Source organism: Hypoxylon fragiforme (genome assembly GCF_022984875.1).
Source record: "Hypoxylon fragiforme strain CBS 206.31 chromosome Unknown GGS25scaffold_6, whole genome shotgun sequence".
Lineage (NCBI taxonomy): Eukaryota > Fungi > Ascomycota > Sordariomycetes > Xylariales > Hypoxylaceae > Hypoxylon > Hypoxylon fragiforme.
Window position 1 is genome coordinate 947,867 of NW_026054761.1, and position 14,950 is coordinate 962,816.

At 48.1% G+C, this 14,950-nt stretch overlaps 4 protein-coding genes across 4 annotated transcripts; 2 read left to right on the forward strand and 2 right to left on the reverse strand.

The window, feature by feature from the left end:
* Positions 1–2,099: 2,099 nt before the first annotated feature.
* On the forward strand, positions 2,100–3,872 carry GGS25DRAFT_317653 (uncharacterized protein). Its single transcript, XM_049257789.1, has 5 exons — positions 2,100–2,511; positions 2,602–2,962; positions 3,034–3,151; positions 3,206–3,270; positions 3,331–3,872. Exons 1-5 carry the CDS (start codon positions 2,350–2,352, stop codon positions 3,762–3,764), a joined length of 1,140 nt encoding a protein of 379 aa, XP_049115475.1. The 5' UTR covers positions 2,100–2,349; the 3' UTR covers positions 3,765–3,872.
* Positions 3,873–6,420: 2,548 nt separating this feature from the next.
* Positions 6,421–7,151, reverse strand: GGS25DRAFT_522592 (uncharacterized protein; the record flags this gene model as incomplete). Its single annotated transcript, XM_049264269.1, has 3 exons — positions 6,421–6,542; positions 6,620–6,747; positions 6,844–7,151. 3 exons carry the CDS (start codon positions 7,149–7,151, stop codon positions 6,421–6,423), a joined length of 558 nt encoding a protein of 185 aa, XP_049115476.1.
* A 267-nt stretch (positions 7,152–7,418) lies between these two features.
* Positions 7,419–8,669, reverse strand: GGS25DRAFT_494263 (uncharacterized protein). The gene is made up of 2 exons (XM_049261336.1): positions 8,254–8,669; positions 7,419–8,165 (listed from the first exon to the last, which is right to left on the reverse strand). The coding sequence occupies exon 2, from the start codon at positions 8,121–8,123 to the stop codon at positions 7,644–7,646; it is 480 nt and encodes a 159-aa protein (XP_049115477.1). The 5' UTR covers positions 8,124–8,165; positions 8,254–8,669; the 3' UTR covers positions 7,419–7,643.
* A 1,108-nt stretch (positions 8,670–9,777) lies between these two features.
* GGS25DRAFT_317699 (uncharacterized protein) lies at positions 9,778–10,345 on the forward strand. The gene has a single exon (XM_049257790.1). It carries the CDS (start codon positions 9,899–9,901, stop codon positions 10,238–10,240), a length of 342 nt encoding a protein of 113 aa, XP_049115478.1. The 5' UTR covers positions 9,778–9,898; the 3' UTR covers positions 10,241–10,345.
* The last annotated feature ends 4,605 nt before the right edge of the window (positions 10,346–14,950 follow it).

The window sequence follows — 14,950 nt, forward strand, 5'->3', positions numbered from 1 at the left end:
TGCTGATACCAACCTGACATGTGTGTGTATGCATGTAAATACCCCCCTGCTTGGGTAGTTTGGTAACGTGTATGTAGGTAGGTAAGTGTGTGTGTGGGGTTGTGGTTAGAAGCAACCTGCCAAATACGCAAACAGCACTAAACCCTTTGACGGGTTGATCAACTTGATCGATTTGCCATGATCCGAACAAGGTTTGTGAGACAGCCGAGGACACGTTATTCGATCGCATCAGAAGCCAGGACAAGGTGCTTAATCTAGCAGTTTATCTTATGTGTATTGTATTGTACCTTGTAGGGTGAGATGAGGCACAGCTTGGCTTTCTAAGAACATACTTGGGTGATAGGCGATGGTTACCTGTTACCTATTACCTATGATACTCAGCGTATGCTTGTAGCTACCTAGCATCATGGTTATAACTAGCGTACCTGGGTAGTTGTTCGTCGGTAACCGATAGTTAGTAACAATACGTCAACGATGTCGAAATATTCGATCGTCGCGCTAAGATGTGTGGAACTCGGCAGTATTCACTAGGTAGACAAGAATCAAAAACTATTTGGACTACTACCTAGTTAGTTAATACTCTGCCGCTTTGTTGGTTGGCATACCTACCGAGGGTACCTGCGTAAGTTAGGATCTAACAGTCTGACAGCAATATTACGATCGATGGAGGAGCTGGCCGGTAAATAGATTTTGAATAGGAGAGAACAGACGAAGGATTGGACAATACAGGCGACCACAGATGCCTCGATGGGAAATCAGCATGAAAAATTACCAGAGGGAGCAAGTCGATCGAACTGAAAATAAAATAAAAATGGAGGAGGCTTGCCTGCATTCGGGCGGCCGAGCTTTTAGCATACTACCTATGCGGCTATGCCTCGTCTTATTGGCATTGATTCGGTACCTATGCACCTACCTACCAGATGAAGCAACCGAAGTGCCCAATTTCGTTCTGTGCGAGAACGGCGCAGCTGTAAACTGTGTAAGATCCGCGCCTTTCACCTTCACCTTCACCTTCACCTCCAATCAAGATTGCCTAGGTAGGGTACCTACCGGACCTAGTGACTTAACAATATCACTCGAAATTTAAACCTGACGTATAGCAATAGGCCATGGCGATGGTATCTTTCCATTGCTACGGCTAACCGTCCATCCGACCACAAGTCCCGCTGTCACAACGACGACCAAGACAAATCATGCCTACAACAGGCCAAGTGCCGGCGTTAAACTTGACAAGTGCAACGCTTGATACCAATTCTTTGACTCACGCATGCACATCGTATAACGCTTCTGGTAGGGATACATATATGTATTGCTACCTTTCTTCGTGAACTGGCCGGTTAGCTTATGTAGTTCGCTCCTTATGAAGCAGTTGAAGCCCGCACTATTACTTTTTTTACGACCTAAGAAAAGAATCCGCCCAGGAGGGTACCGTACAACATTAGTGTAGGTATTTAGTCAAGATGCAACCGGGGCCAGGGACCCTGGCTCTTATAAGGTCAAGATGCCCGGGAGAGAGGAGGGAGGGGAGGGGAGGGAAGAACCGCGAATACCTTTGCCCCGGATTTGTGGCGTCCCGCTATACACACACATACACACACATACACACCATAACTATCATGGATTCGGCCTTACGACGGCTTTTATTGGCCTGGCGCTTGTTTTGTCTAGTTGTCGCTTCCACCTATAGCAAGCAGTATATCCTGATGCACATTTGAGCCACCTCGTGTAAGTAAGAAACGAAGCAGCCACGAGGGAAACCCGTACTTCGGGACGTGACTCTATGCAATTGCTGCTGGCCAAGGTACCGGGGACTTCATCCAACCAACTCCCAATGATGAAGAGGTCCATGGGTTTGACTATCGTCTAATATGAATTACATCCTAATAACACCTACGGCCCTTGGGAGATCCTTTGTACTATGTAGTCTTATTAAGCATAGGTAATGTGCAAAGCTCCAGTATCATGGGCCCCCTGATGAGAGCCAAATAGCCATAGCAACACTGCTGCTGTTCCTTTAGTCAGTTTACTCGCCTCGCCGATCAGTTCGGAATCGAGTACACTATTACGATCCAGCATGTGCCTCCATCTTCCTCCTCCCCTTCCTGGCCCCCCCTTCCCCCCTGCTAAAGATCCGAACTACCACGGTTCGGTTATCAGGGTTGTTGTTTGGCTTCAAGATACTATACACTATACATAAGTCCCTTGTGCGCGCCCACACCCCCCCACCTCCATCTCTCTCCCAATGATCGGACTTGGTTCTCATCGGATCTTGCTGCTTGTCATCCCGCCAGCTTTAACTTTCGTGTGCTCGACCTGGCCGCAACCACCGCCCACGGAAGAGCAGTCAATATGGAGGCACAACAGACGACGGACGTGCTGGGGCCGATGATGAACGCCGTCAACTGGTCCCTCACGGCGCTGGCGGCGACTTTTCTCGGGTTGCGGATGTACTGCAAGTTCAGTCGGCATCGGGGGCTGTGGTGGGACGATCACGTCTTGATATTCGCCTGGGTAAGCGGGGGGAAACCTCAACCTTCGTCGTCGAGGTCGGAATGTTCCGTTCTTTTTCTAACGAGTGAGAGGTTTTTTTTAATATCGTAGATGTGTCTCGTCGTCGCCGTCGGTTTCATCACCAGTTCGATCAATCTAGGATTCACGAGCCCGACCGGCCCCAAATCGCAAGACGCCGCGGACCGGCTGCAGATTCACGGAGGAGTGCAGAACGTGTTTTTCGCGCTCGCCACCGTCATGAGCAAGACTTCGTTTGGCATCACGCTGCTGAGGGTCTCGGAAGGCCGCATAAAGCTGCTCGTTTGGTTCCTCACCATCACGATGAACATCGCCGTGTTCTTGTACATCATTTTCGGGTTCCTGAAGTGCAAACCGGAGGTCTACTCGTGGATTAAGGGGCCTGGGTGTTGGAGCACGGTGAAATACATCCACTACGGCATCTTCGCTGGAGGTAGGCAAAAAAAGCTTGATGGTTTCCCAGATGGATTTGATCAGATTACTAACTTTCTCTTCGTTGTATAGCATACTCCGCCTTTGTGGACTTCTCGTTTGCGATTATTCCCTGGTTCCTGATCATGAACCTTCAGATGAAGACAAGAGAGAAGTTTGGTGTCGCAATCGCGATGAGCTGTGGTGTAATGTATGGCTATCATGCATTCGTCGACGTAGCTATTTGCTAATCATCCCCCTTTAGTGCTGGAATAACCGCTATTATGCGATGTGTCTATCTACCCCTTCTCACTGTTGGGACATTCTCGAGTAAGTTTTCTTTTTTTCTGACAACTGACGAATAAACCCCGTGACTAACCCCTTATTCAGCCCAAGGAACAACACTGGTTATCTGGTACGTAGCCGAAGCAGCGGTCACTATAATTGCGGCATCTATCCCCGTTCTGCGGGCTCTGATCAAGGAGATATCTTCGTCACTCGACCGCTACCACCGTAGCACCGGTAACAAGTCAAGAGTCAAGAGTCTGAGCACCGTAAAGGGCACGCCAAGGGGTTTGCACACAAGCCACATCGTAACGACGATCGTCGGTTCTCAAAGAGATCCTCGCTCCTTCCACGGCGACGGGAGCAGCGATAGGAGCATTCTTGACGGCAGGGCTACACAGGCAAAGCCCTCGCCGGGAGGAATTATGCAGACGCAGGAGGTCAGGTTAAGTTATCACGACCGAAGCGACATCGATAGCGAGCAAGGTTACGAGCAAGGTTACGAGCTGGGAACTGTGGGAAGAGCTTCTTCGTGTTGATGTGTTGATCAATGATACCCGTGTACTTACGAACAATATCGCTAGGAGTTAGGTAAATACCTAGGAAACACTTTTGCTTTGTACGAGAGACTCTTGCGAAATACGATGGACATATATCTAATGTGAGAGAAACAATACCTATCTATCTTCAAGAGCCCATTCATGCAAAGAACCCTTGGCGGAAGAAAACAGCCTAACCATGACGGCCTGAGCAGCAGGGTAGCAGCCGTAGTCATACCCTATCTCGGTCTTAGTGGATCATGCAAGTGTGCACACGATTCCCTATCCATCCATCACGAACCCTCTCACTGGTAACAATCAACGGTACTAGGCACCCAATAGTCTAGGCGCATAACACCGCAACCGGTGAAATTTGTGCTAGCCTCGAAACCCGAAGACACGGGGACTATCTCCCAAAAAGAAGAAAAATCCCCAAAAAATAAAATATATATCTGATAAGATTTACCACGCGACATTATCCAAGAAACCCCCAAGGCCCGTCATGTCTTTCTCCTACGGGCAACGATCGGCTGAAGTGGCCAAGGACGTACATACCTATTCCAAGCAAGCCTTAGCTGATCCAAATTATGCTGGAGCGAATCAATGCCTTAGACTCGGCGCGCAATTGCGAACCACGGGCTTTTTGCTATGTAGTTACTTGTCCTAACTTACCTACATACCTATGTAACCTTAGGGGATCGACGTTATGCTAACAAACCAGTACCACATAATAAGCGTAAAATGCTAGGTTGCCAACCTATCACCTACATACCTAGTGCACGTCCTTGTGCTTGTGGGAGAGAAAAAAAACTCTTGGATTTCGGTAGTCTTGCGAAGCAACGTTATTCCTAGTTAATTATTGGCTCTCTTCTTAATATTTTTTATCCCATAACTAATACTTTTGTTTTAGTTCCAAATGGGAAGGAGGGCGTGTCCTATTCCGGGCCGATGAAGCAGACTTATGCCAGTATAGGAAAACGCAGCTGGCCGAACGAGTGCAACTCCGTCCGAAAGGGGGGGGGGGGGGGGGGGGGGGTCTTCGCTTTTCTGGACTAGTCTGCCTATTTACATTACCCATAAGTAGCACCCCTAGCCTCCTCTCGGCGGGGACGGTCGTTCGAAATCTGAAGAAGTCAGTGCCTATAATAAATACATAGAAGGTCTGTTATGCAACGTTCAATGCTCGATGCGACAGTAAAGTACCGCCTAAGTTAGGAAGGAAGGTAAAACTTATAGCCGCGCCCATCTCAGCTTAGAAGCGTTCAGGGGTGGCGGAGGATGGGGCGTCCTTATAGCCATGTGGCGTAGGCCACTGATGGCCTTTGAATGGATCCGTTGCCGTACTTACTACATACATACATATATACTTAGGTAGGTAATTACCTATTAAGTATAAAGAGGAAAATCTCACTAGGAATCGCCTTTGGTGGGTTTTGTTCGCTACCTACATACTACCTAGGCGTTCGGTGGCCACAATCCTGCCACTGGTTGCTGTGCCGTGCAAATGGGAGGCAGGTAGCAGCAGTAGCAAAGAGTTCGGCGAACTCGAAATCGCAGCCGCGCCTATTAGATTAACTAAGCCTTATGTGCAAGTCTGGGGTTGTTTATTTCTAGATTCTTACGCGCCCAGGATCTATTGGCACAGAGATCACTCTAAGCACATGAGCTCCTAACCTTAGATCCTAGCTCCAAGAAGGCGTCGTCAATCTAGAACCGTAAATACTCGCCGCAAAAGTCCGGACCAGAGCGGCGAAGCTCACTTTACCTCAGGTGGGGTATATATAAGCACCGTCAAGCTCTAGGATACAATTCCTCTCAAGGCGTTTAAGAATTCTCAACTACATAACCAGAATATCTGGCCTACCAGCACAGGTAAGATAGGGGTAGACATATAGCACTAGACTGTGCCCCTTAAGTTGTAGCTTACTGCCGAGAAATATATCGGTAGGATGAAGATATGGTCCAGGCGGTCAATATTGAACGCCAAGAAACGCTGTGAATCTGGACACGCGAGCATACGATGTCTATGGAGACGGTCTGTAGTTCAAATGGAGATTTCTATAACCCTATGTGAACGGAGGCTAGGTTTGCGTCTATCGAGCAGCAGCCATGCTTTCCGCAGGCATGTGCAAGTATCCAGACCAAGCCCATTTCCTCATGTCTTGAATCCAAAAGTGTCTTGGTAGGTAGGCATACCTATATCAAAAAACATCACTACGGTTACCATTAGGCAATGAAAGGCACTCAAACCACCGCACTGATGCAGTTTACTTTCCTACTACATACACTCTTCATACACTCTTTTTGGAGCGATGCCAATTTCAACGAATTGATATTCTGCCAAAAGCTGGGTATAGTTGTAAAAAGCAGACCAGGCACCTAACTATCTAGCCCTCCAAAGCGATGAAATCGAACCGCCTTTCCTTATAGTGAGTGTATCCCCACAAGAAGCCTGACAGGAGGCGAGTGTATTCTGGGACTTACTTCTTCCGTAGTGTTCGAGTGTTCCCATCACCCCATTCTACTCTCAGATCCATTATTTAGGAGTTGGCGAGCCCCTTTAATGAAAGAACCAGAATCCTTTCTCACTCACATTACTCTATGATGTGCAGCGAACCATAAAACTTATTCCTCCCGATTAAACGCCATACAACACTCAACCCTGCTGCGGCTCCAGCTCTGTCTTCGCCGTAGACATCGGCGCATTCCCGCCCGGCTGCTCCGCAACCGCCTGCCCCTGTTCGTTGAGCGGCCTGATAACCTGTATTACCTTTCCATCTTTCACGCACGTTAGTTTGAGTACCTACCTAACAAGAAAAAAAAAGGGAGGGGGGGGGGGGGGCATTGGAACTCACCAGCTACTTTGGCAACAGGATGCTTGCACCCCGCGCAATAGTGCGTGATCTCGAAGTAGCTGTTGCAGCAGTACGGCAGCACCGCGCAGCAGGGGCCACAGAAGAGGCAGAGGAGGACGGCTGCGATGCTGTTGCGTTCGCGCGTCAGTATATATGTATGTATATCTTCTGACTCTTTGGCGGTTTGCCGAAAGGGAGGGAGAGTGAGAGAGAACTATACGTACTGGGTCGGCCCCGTAGGTGCGTCGTCGACCGTAGTTCTTTGACGAGTCTTACACCAAGGGCAGTCGACAATCTGTGGTGTAGCATGGAGGTCCTCGAGCCGCGCCAGCTGCATTTGTGGTGCCCCCGTCCCGGGCGCTGCTGTTTTCTGCTGCTGAGTTCCTCCCACCGCCCTGTTTTGGTTACCTGGCTGGAGAGCTGGCTGCGGGACAGCGGGCAGGCTTTCTTGGTAAGGTGGTGGGGCTGCGTCGATGCCATCATGATGGTTGTCGGGCTGCCCTGACGACGGCTGCTGCGCGTTTGAGGTCATCTTCTGTGAGAGGTGATGTGGGCATTGAGAGAGATGGTAGGTAGGTAATAATGATACTGTTGGCATTAGGTGGAAACAGCAGTTCTATATATTATCCAAGTAAGCAGTCGTTTCCTTGTGTATGTATACCCATGCTAATGCTTACCTTCCTCCTGTCAAGTCTGAGGTAATCTTGTCTAAGAGAAGCTACGTCGGTCTTGGTCTATGGTTTCGTAACGGCCAACCTGCATATATAGTGCCTTGGTATTCAGTAGGCAGCCAATATGGGGAGCATTTTGATATCAAATTAAGAAGAGCTGAAAACTCCTTTAGATAGCATGATTTTACAATTACGCTGAAATGAGGCTGAGCTGGTAATGCCATGGAATTTAATTCGTAGAATATGTCTTGGGTAGCTACCTAGTTCCCAGGATTCTGATCATGCGTGCTATGCTTATGGGTTGATTAATGCATACCAATGAAGTGCATCTGCGCGACGTGAAGACTGTAGATTCAAGAAAATGAAAAAGACCAATTGCCTAGATAGACAGATGATAATCTATGCGTCACACGTGCTGTTCTGTGCCAATACTGGCACGCCGTGCAATATAAGACCAAGCAGAGAATGCGGAAGAAGAGAAGAATCACCTTTGTAAAATCAAGGCTTCTTGATTTGCGCACGAAATCATAATGGCCAAATTCGCATTGATGCTCTTGCTGCATATTCGTAACGCGGAAGTTAAGTTCGTGAATGAGTTCAACACAACCTGTCCGCTTGGAGAAACGTGGACAAGACAAGACGATGGCGTGTTCGCGAGGCTGCAATGTAACTATGTTGCATGACTCGGGATATTTATCAGCTACTGTGAGTAGTATCCGGATGTGATGTTCCTGAGCACATGGCGCGCGGCTCCGGGTCGGAGCGAATCTCCGAGACAAGTTTGCTGTACCGACCCCATGGGACAATCGGAGCGAGGGCGAATCGCGATTCATGTGATCAGGCAAAAAAGTCCCCAACTAATATAGCGGCCGTTGCTGTGTATCTTTAATAAGTACGAAATTGACATTTTGCCCCAGACTTGGATAACCGGTATCCTTCGTGCGCTGTGTGTAGATAACATACCCAGTATTTAATTGTGTGAATTGGGAAAAGATGAACCTTTGTCGATGAAGACATCGTGATCTGATTTCATACAGGAAAAAAGAGGATATTCACCACTTCAATGATTTCATTATTCTTTGATAGTCGCTTGCTAACGCGTGGGGATGAGGGGCATCTCTTACTAGGGCTGCCAGGTAGGTACATGGAAACTATTAGTTAGGTTATCCAGTTGAGCCAAGAGCTAGTTGTCATTAAAGTGAACTGGTGTGAGAGAGTATAACGTAAGTGGCTGGTTGCAAGTAAGAAAAACCTGAATCGTGGATATCTAGCTGATGCGGTGTGCCCTTATCTTGGCAGTGAAGAAGAAAAAAGAAGAAGGGGGGATAATCGATTCTTTTAAATGATCGGACTACTAACTACTAGGTACGTACTACTAGTACACAAACCTATGTAGGCTACGTACTACTAGTACATAGGATTTTGTGCGGTATGACAGCATCCCGCCTCACCCGTCAGACAGTAGAATACACTACCCTAACCTTAGGTTAAGTTAGTACCAGGTCCCAGGGACCAGGGTAGCCCTAGAGGTCAGTATGTATGTAAGTTACAGTAGCCATGTAGTTAACTAGGATTGAAACAGAAGCGCGCGACAAAAATGTTAAAATCGAAAGATCGGGGGGTCCCAGCTAAAATTATCTCTGTCCTATAATAATGCGGCTGAACTCAAGGTTGCAAGGGATGACGAAACAAACATTGAAAACAGAAATGGATCCATCTTACCAAATGGATAATGGATTTCCATCAGTTAACTACATAACTAGTTAGTTGCGGGACCCGATTCTACGGGTAACGGCTTTTCTTCCCAAACAGTTGGCGCCCAGAACCAGAAAAGAACTTATGAATCATGAGCAGTTTCCAAAGTCTTACCCTAACTATACCTATTACTAACATTACCATACGTACACACATACATACACACATACATACACACACACACACACACAACAGATCTGTTTCCGGATAGTCCGCCCCTGCCCGCAAAAGTCCGTCGGTTTCTAGCGCTGGTCCTCTAGGTTAGTAAGTTCGATACGCTCTAGGCGCCCTAGCGTGGACAAGATGTCTTTGAACGCCATCGTCGGATTCTCGGAGAGCGAACGAAACCTGATTGTGTCTTTTTTTGGGCATTCATTGTAGGTCCCTTGTGACGTGTAGAACAAAAAGAGCGCCTTTTTAGAAATCCCCTTGTCTGTCAGGTAGGTAAGGTACCTTACATAGGTAGAGGAAGGTAAGGGTATGTAGGTTAGGTATAAGTTATAATGACCTAACCTAGACAACACCTTCTTTTCACAAGGAATTGTCTGACCTTTTTTATTTTTCGGTATTATACACACCTGAATAAGTTTCGTATTTTTGAGCAGATACATACATAACTGGTCCCCGGTTGGTCCTCTTGGTATATCTCACCGCTCACCATACAGCACACACCACACACATCACACACACCACATTTAATAACGCCCCTAAACCTCTATCTATCTACCTACCTACTCGCCTCCATACATTTACATCTTACCTGCACGCAAACCCATTCCACCCATCCCACCAAGGACAAATCAAAAAAGAAATATAAAGAAAAATCAAAAATCAGAAACGCGAACAAACCACCATGGCCGACTTCTCCAAAACCCTCATCGTCGCCATCGTCGCCAGCATCGTCGCCGTCATCGCCGCGTTCGGGCTGATATACTACCTGGCGCTGAACTGGACGAAGCTGCTGCGCCGCGGCAAGCCCGACCCCTGGGACAAGGACGCCGAGAAGTCCTGGCCGAAACCGCGAAAATCCGGCGAAGCCAACGTCTCCTTCTCCTCCTCGCCCGCCTCCTCGCCGCGATCATCTAGGATGGGCGATGATCCTGTGACGGGAAGCAGCAGCAGCAGCAAGCTACAGGAACCTATTAACGGCGGCGGGAGTGAGCCGATAACGCCACCGCGTAATGCCAAACTATGAGGCGTTTCTGCCCCTCCCCCTTTTATTTATTTTTATTTTTATTTCATCATCATCATCATCGTTGTTACTACTACTACCATCACGACATATAAACTACGGCCTGCATGAGACATGAGAAGCGACGACAACAATCGGAATTATTGCATTGCATTTTTTAATCGGCGTTTTATTAGGCCTCACGGTCATTGGTCCAGGGGACAAAACTCATCATCAATTTTTTCCCTTTTTTTTTTTTTGGTTCGGCGTTGCGGGACGCTCTTTGATGAGCTGCATATACCACCGGGTGATCCGGCACACACACCGAGAGAGAGAAAGAAAGAAAGAAAGAAAGAAAGGGCGTGGAATTGCATGGAAATAGGGGGGTTGGCATGGCGTGATACACTTACACTTACACTTACACTTACATATCGGGTACCTACACTGCATTGAGCCTAGTGATTCATCCATCATTAGAATACATACATACACATAGTTACATATGTATAGAATAAGATCAGATTAGATCAGACGTACAAAGAGCATACATACAAAAAAAATCTTTTCCAACCACACATCGTTAAATCCGAGACTTACATACCTAAAACCGGCGACCATGTCCGAATCTGATCTGATAAATACAGTAATGCGCACTTACGTGGCTTGGGCTTTTCCACCGGAAGCGGCGGGGACTCTCGGACAAAGAAAGCCGAAATACGAACCCGAGCCGCGGAAACTCTGGGCAGGCCGTAACTATAATCTTCTTAAGGCTGATGTCTCCAGCCGTCCCGCCCACACGAATGAGAAGTGTGAATTGTCTTCACTTCTGGTCTTAGCCCCGATAAACGCCGTCGCGCATGCGCTGGTGCCGGTATCGACCGAGGGGGCATGTTTCTATGCACTTGCTGGCTGCCCAGCGTTGGCGAGTATGGTAGCGTGAAATATGCGCCATGGTGATTGGCGTCTGACTATGTACCCATGTAAGCGACACTCGGCCGATGAAGATACGTCCGTTGCTGCGTGATATAGTCTAGGTAAGGAGTCGTAGTTAATAGGGCAGCGGAACTATAGTTGGTATGGGCGATACACGTATTCATTTGCTGTTCCTCCTTTTCTTGTGCGTCACGTATATATTTGTTTTCGTCTACCAGTCGTATTGCACTGACACATCGAACCCTCGTCTTCTGTAAATATGTTAATGAGGTGACACTGACATAAGGTTCTTCGAGCTATTCTATACGCAGAAAGCGAGAGCGAGAGAGAGAGAGCACCAAGACTAACCTTCCTAACCTGCTTCGTACCTAACCACCTGATAGTAGACCAACAGAAAAGGGGCCGCCCAACGTACAACCTCGCATCATCCCACGTTTTCTCGATCGATCGATTCGTAAAAGCCTAGAAGCCTGTCTCATCATAATCACTCCGGAATAAGGGGGCATGGGATATATGGTCTCGCCAAAAAGGCGGTCTTGTCAATGTTCAACTATCTACTAAATAGCCTAGTGTTGAATTGCCTCGTGGCATGATACTAGCTATGCACCCAACTCTGGTGTTTTGTGTCCTTGGCCAGCCACAGCTGGCCACATATAGATACAGGTAGAATATGAATTAGAATAGAAACATTAGATGTACAATGCGAAGAGGGTCAGTAATCAAACATTAAACAAAAAACCAACGGCCATAATCGGCCAATGAAGTATACAAGAGGTGTAACGGTATCCCAAGGTAATTTATCATTACCAACGCCAAAGCTCAATCCTGAGACGTGCTGCTCTAGCCAATGTGTCCCGGATGGATGCCAGAGTCCTGTAAATGCGACAATGCGGAACTTAGAAAAAAAGTATATATCCGTATGCGTGAGTGCTAATCTCATGGAATCGTGATATGTAGACGTGTTCATGTTAGGTCGATGTGTTGACCATCCTATGTCTGCAAAGTCTTGAATCGTCCCTCGAATGCTTTCACCTTTTCGGCTTGGAGCTCCCTCTCCAGTTTCCGTGTTTGGCTGATGGCTGCCTCACGGTCTTCTTGTAGCTGCATGACCTCGATCTGAGCAGAGTTCATTTTCCCTACAACCTTCTCCATCTCGGCATCCGCATCAGTTAGTGCGTTCTCGAGCTCGGCAATGCGAGCGCGAAGGTTATCGACTTGAGTTTCCTCAGACACGCTCATGGCCGGTCCAGAACGTGTAGTACTGATACGAGGTGACCGTGCACCTGGCCCCGAAAATAGAGGGGATAAAGGCGATTTAGGCGGGAAGACACGCGGAGAACGTAAGCCATCGCGCATCCGCTTCAACTGGTCGTTGTGGCTGGCTCTGAGGTTCGATACCTCGTCCTCGTGACGCGCCATGCGGTCCTCGGAAGCATTTTGCGCAGCTTCCAATTTCTCCTCCAGGTTCCGGAGATGTGCCTCCATGAAGGTGATGCGCTCCTTGTTCGCCCTCTGATCCGACTCACCACGAGCTACGGTATCCGAGATTCGTTGCCGTAGTGTCTGGTTGATGGAAAGTTGCTGGCGAACCTGCAAAGCTAGTTCCTCGACACGACGAGCCGACTCGCTGAGTTCATCGGCAAGGAGCTTTTCGGATTCGAGGTATACGCGTTCGCCGGCTTGGAGAGTCTCAAGCTGCTCCTTGTAAGACGAAGCTTCGTGGCGGGCTAGGTCACGTTCCGAGACTGTTGCAGAAAGGCTTCGCTCAAGTTTCTCCATCGCAAACTTGGTCATTTCATCTTGCGCACTACTAGCCTCCAATTTCTTGATACGCTCAAGGGACTCCGCATATGCGTTCTGAAGGTCTTGGTAAGCAACTGATAGAGAATCAGAGGTTACGGGCACCGTCATTTTATCGCTTCCACTACTTAAGCGTGCAAGAGAAGGTGGAATGAGAATGTCCTTCTCCTTTAGTAGGCCCCTGAGCGAGGTGATCTCTTGTTCGGTTCGATCAAGATCCATCTTCAGCCCGCTGAGCCCCTTCTCAACTTGCCATTTTTGGTCGAGTGCCTCCTCAGCTCTCCGACGTAAAACGTTGATCTCGGCTCGGAGGACGGATATTTCCTTCTGGAATCCGGCTTTCTGTGGCGACTCTGTTAACAGTCGATCACGTTCCATCTCGAGAACTTTGATCTTCTTATTGTTTTCCTTATTCTGATGCTCTTGTCTCTCTAGAAGGTTCTTTAGAGCCCGATGAAGAGCATCTCGTTGCTCCTCAACATCCTTAAGCCTATCTGATAATTGATCTCGAAATTCAGGTGTCTTGACTGACTTGGCCCTTGACAATGATGGTGGCCTCTGCAGCCTCCAGGACGATGGCGGGCCGGTTAAGGAGTTGGATCGGGATAATCGTGACCCGGCATTTGTTGGGCCTTCCTCTGAAATAGTGTTTATCGAGTTGGTTTGTAGTTGTTTGAGAGAGGTGTTCTCAATTTTGAGTGATTGGAGCTCTTGCTGCATTTTTGTCGACTCGTAGTTCATCTTCTCTAGCTCTGCCGCTTGCGCCTCCAGGCCTTCGACGCGAGCTCTTAGTTGAGGTACAATCTCATCCCGAAGGTTGTCTCGTTCGTTCGAAGCGTTTTGAAGTTCATCCTTGAGCGCTGTAAGCAAGTCCTCGAAATTATCCTTGACCTGTCGCTCCTCAGAGAGCTTCCGGCGCAAAGTTTCACACGTGCTTTCCAATTCCTTGACGCGACCATTGGCGTCGACATTGTTAACATTTGAAAGATCCAACTGGGATGCTTTTTCGGAGAGCTGCTTGATTTGGTCATCTAACTCTTGTCGCCTGGACCTTTCATCCTGGAGTTTGCTCGTTAATTCGAGCCTGATTTGGGCTTTCTCCTGTTCTGACCTCCTCTGAATCTTCTCGATTTCATCTCTTGACTGGTCGTACTCGCTTAACTTAGCTGTGCTGTATCCCGAATCTGAGAAGTAGTCACTTGTCCTCTTATTTGCATTAGTCGTAGGGTTGTCCCTCTCCGCTTGTAATCTGTCAACTAAATCCTCAAGGTCCATCTCGCGCCGAATGGACGAGGCCAATTCGGTCGAGATGGCCTTCAGCTCATCTTCCATTTCTTCGATCTGGTAATGCAACGGTACCGAAGGGGTTTGTGGCGTTCCCAGGTAAGAATCGCAATATTCTCTAGAATTTGAAGACCCGTATTGCGCCTTGGGGGCGTCAAGTAGTGATTGTGGTCCGATTGTTGTGACTGGGGATGCATCGGAAATACTAGCCTTTGAGAAGGGATAGGGTGATGGAAGGGGCGAATAGTCTTTGTTCGAAGTATCAGCAGTAGTAGATGGTGAAGGAGCCCAGCCAAAGAAGTTTCCTAACTTGGACGGTGATTTTGGTAATGGTTTGTCGGTATTAGGCGTCCTTAGTTCGTTACCTTCGGCTCCTGGGCTATTTGCTGAATCATCATAGTCAAGATTTAACTGAGGAGCAGTAATCTTCCGGTTAATATGTAACGACATACTTGGGCGGCGATCAGAGTTACTATTATAGGACGACTCCGAATTGTAGCCGTCGAATATGTTCTCATTCAGTGGGTCCTCGTCTTCGTCATCAAATAGGTCGTCATAAGGGGTTTGACCGTCGTGTTGCGACAGGTCAGAGGGGTCATCCGTTTGAGGATCGGCAGGGTTGTCAGCCCGAGAATCCGGACGTTCGACTTCATCCACCTGGACGGGCGAATGAGAATCTACAACAGCTAGTGGATGTCGGGTCTCAGAGAGTTTGCT

Excerpts from the sequence above, each read along its gene's own strand:
- GGS25DRAFT_317699 (XM_049257790.1), top strand. The coding sequence starts at position 9,899 with ATGGCCGACTTCTCCAAAACCCTCATCGTCGCCATCGTCGCCAGCATC.
- GGS25DRAFT_494263 (XM_049261336.1), bottom strand. The coding sequence starts at position 8,123 with ATGAATCGCGATTCGCCCTCGCTCCGATTGTCCCATGGGGTCGGTACA.
- GGS25DRAFT_317653 (XM_049257789.1), top strand. The coding sequence starts at position 2,350 with ATGGAGGCACAACAGACGACGGACGTGCTGGGGCCGATGATGAACGCC. Across the intron at positions 2,963-3,033 it reads CTACGGCATCTTCGCTGGAG|CATACTCCGCCTTTGTGGAC; the intron begins GTAGGCAAAAAA and ends TTCGTTGTATAG. Across the intron at positions 3,152-3,205 it reads GCGATGAGCTGTGGTGTAAT|TGCTGGAATAACCGCTATTA; the intron begins GTATGGCTATCA and ends ATCCCCCTTTAG.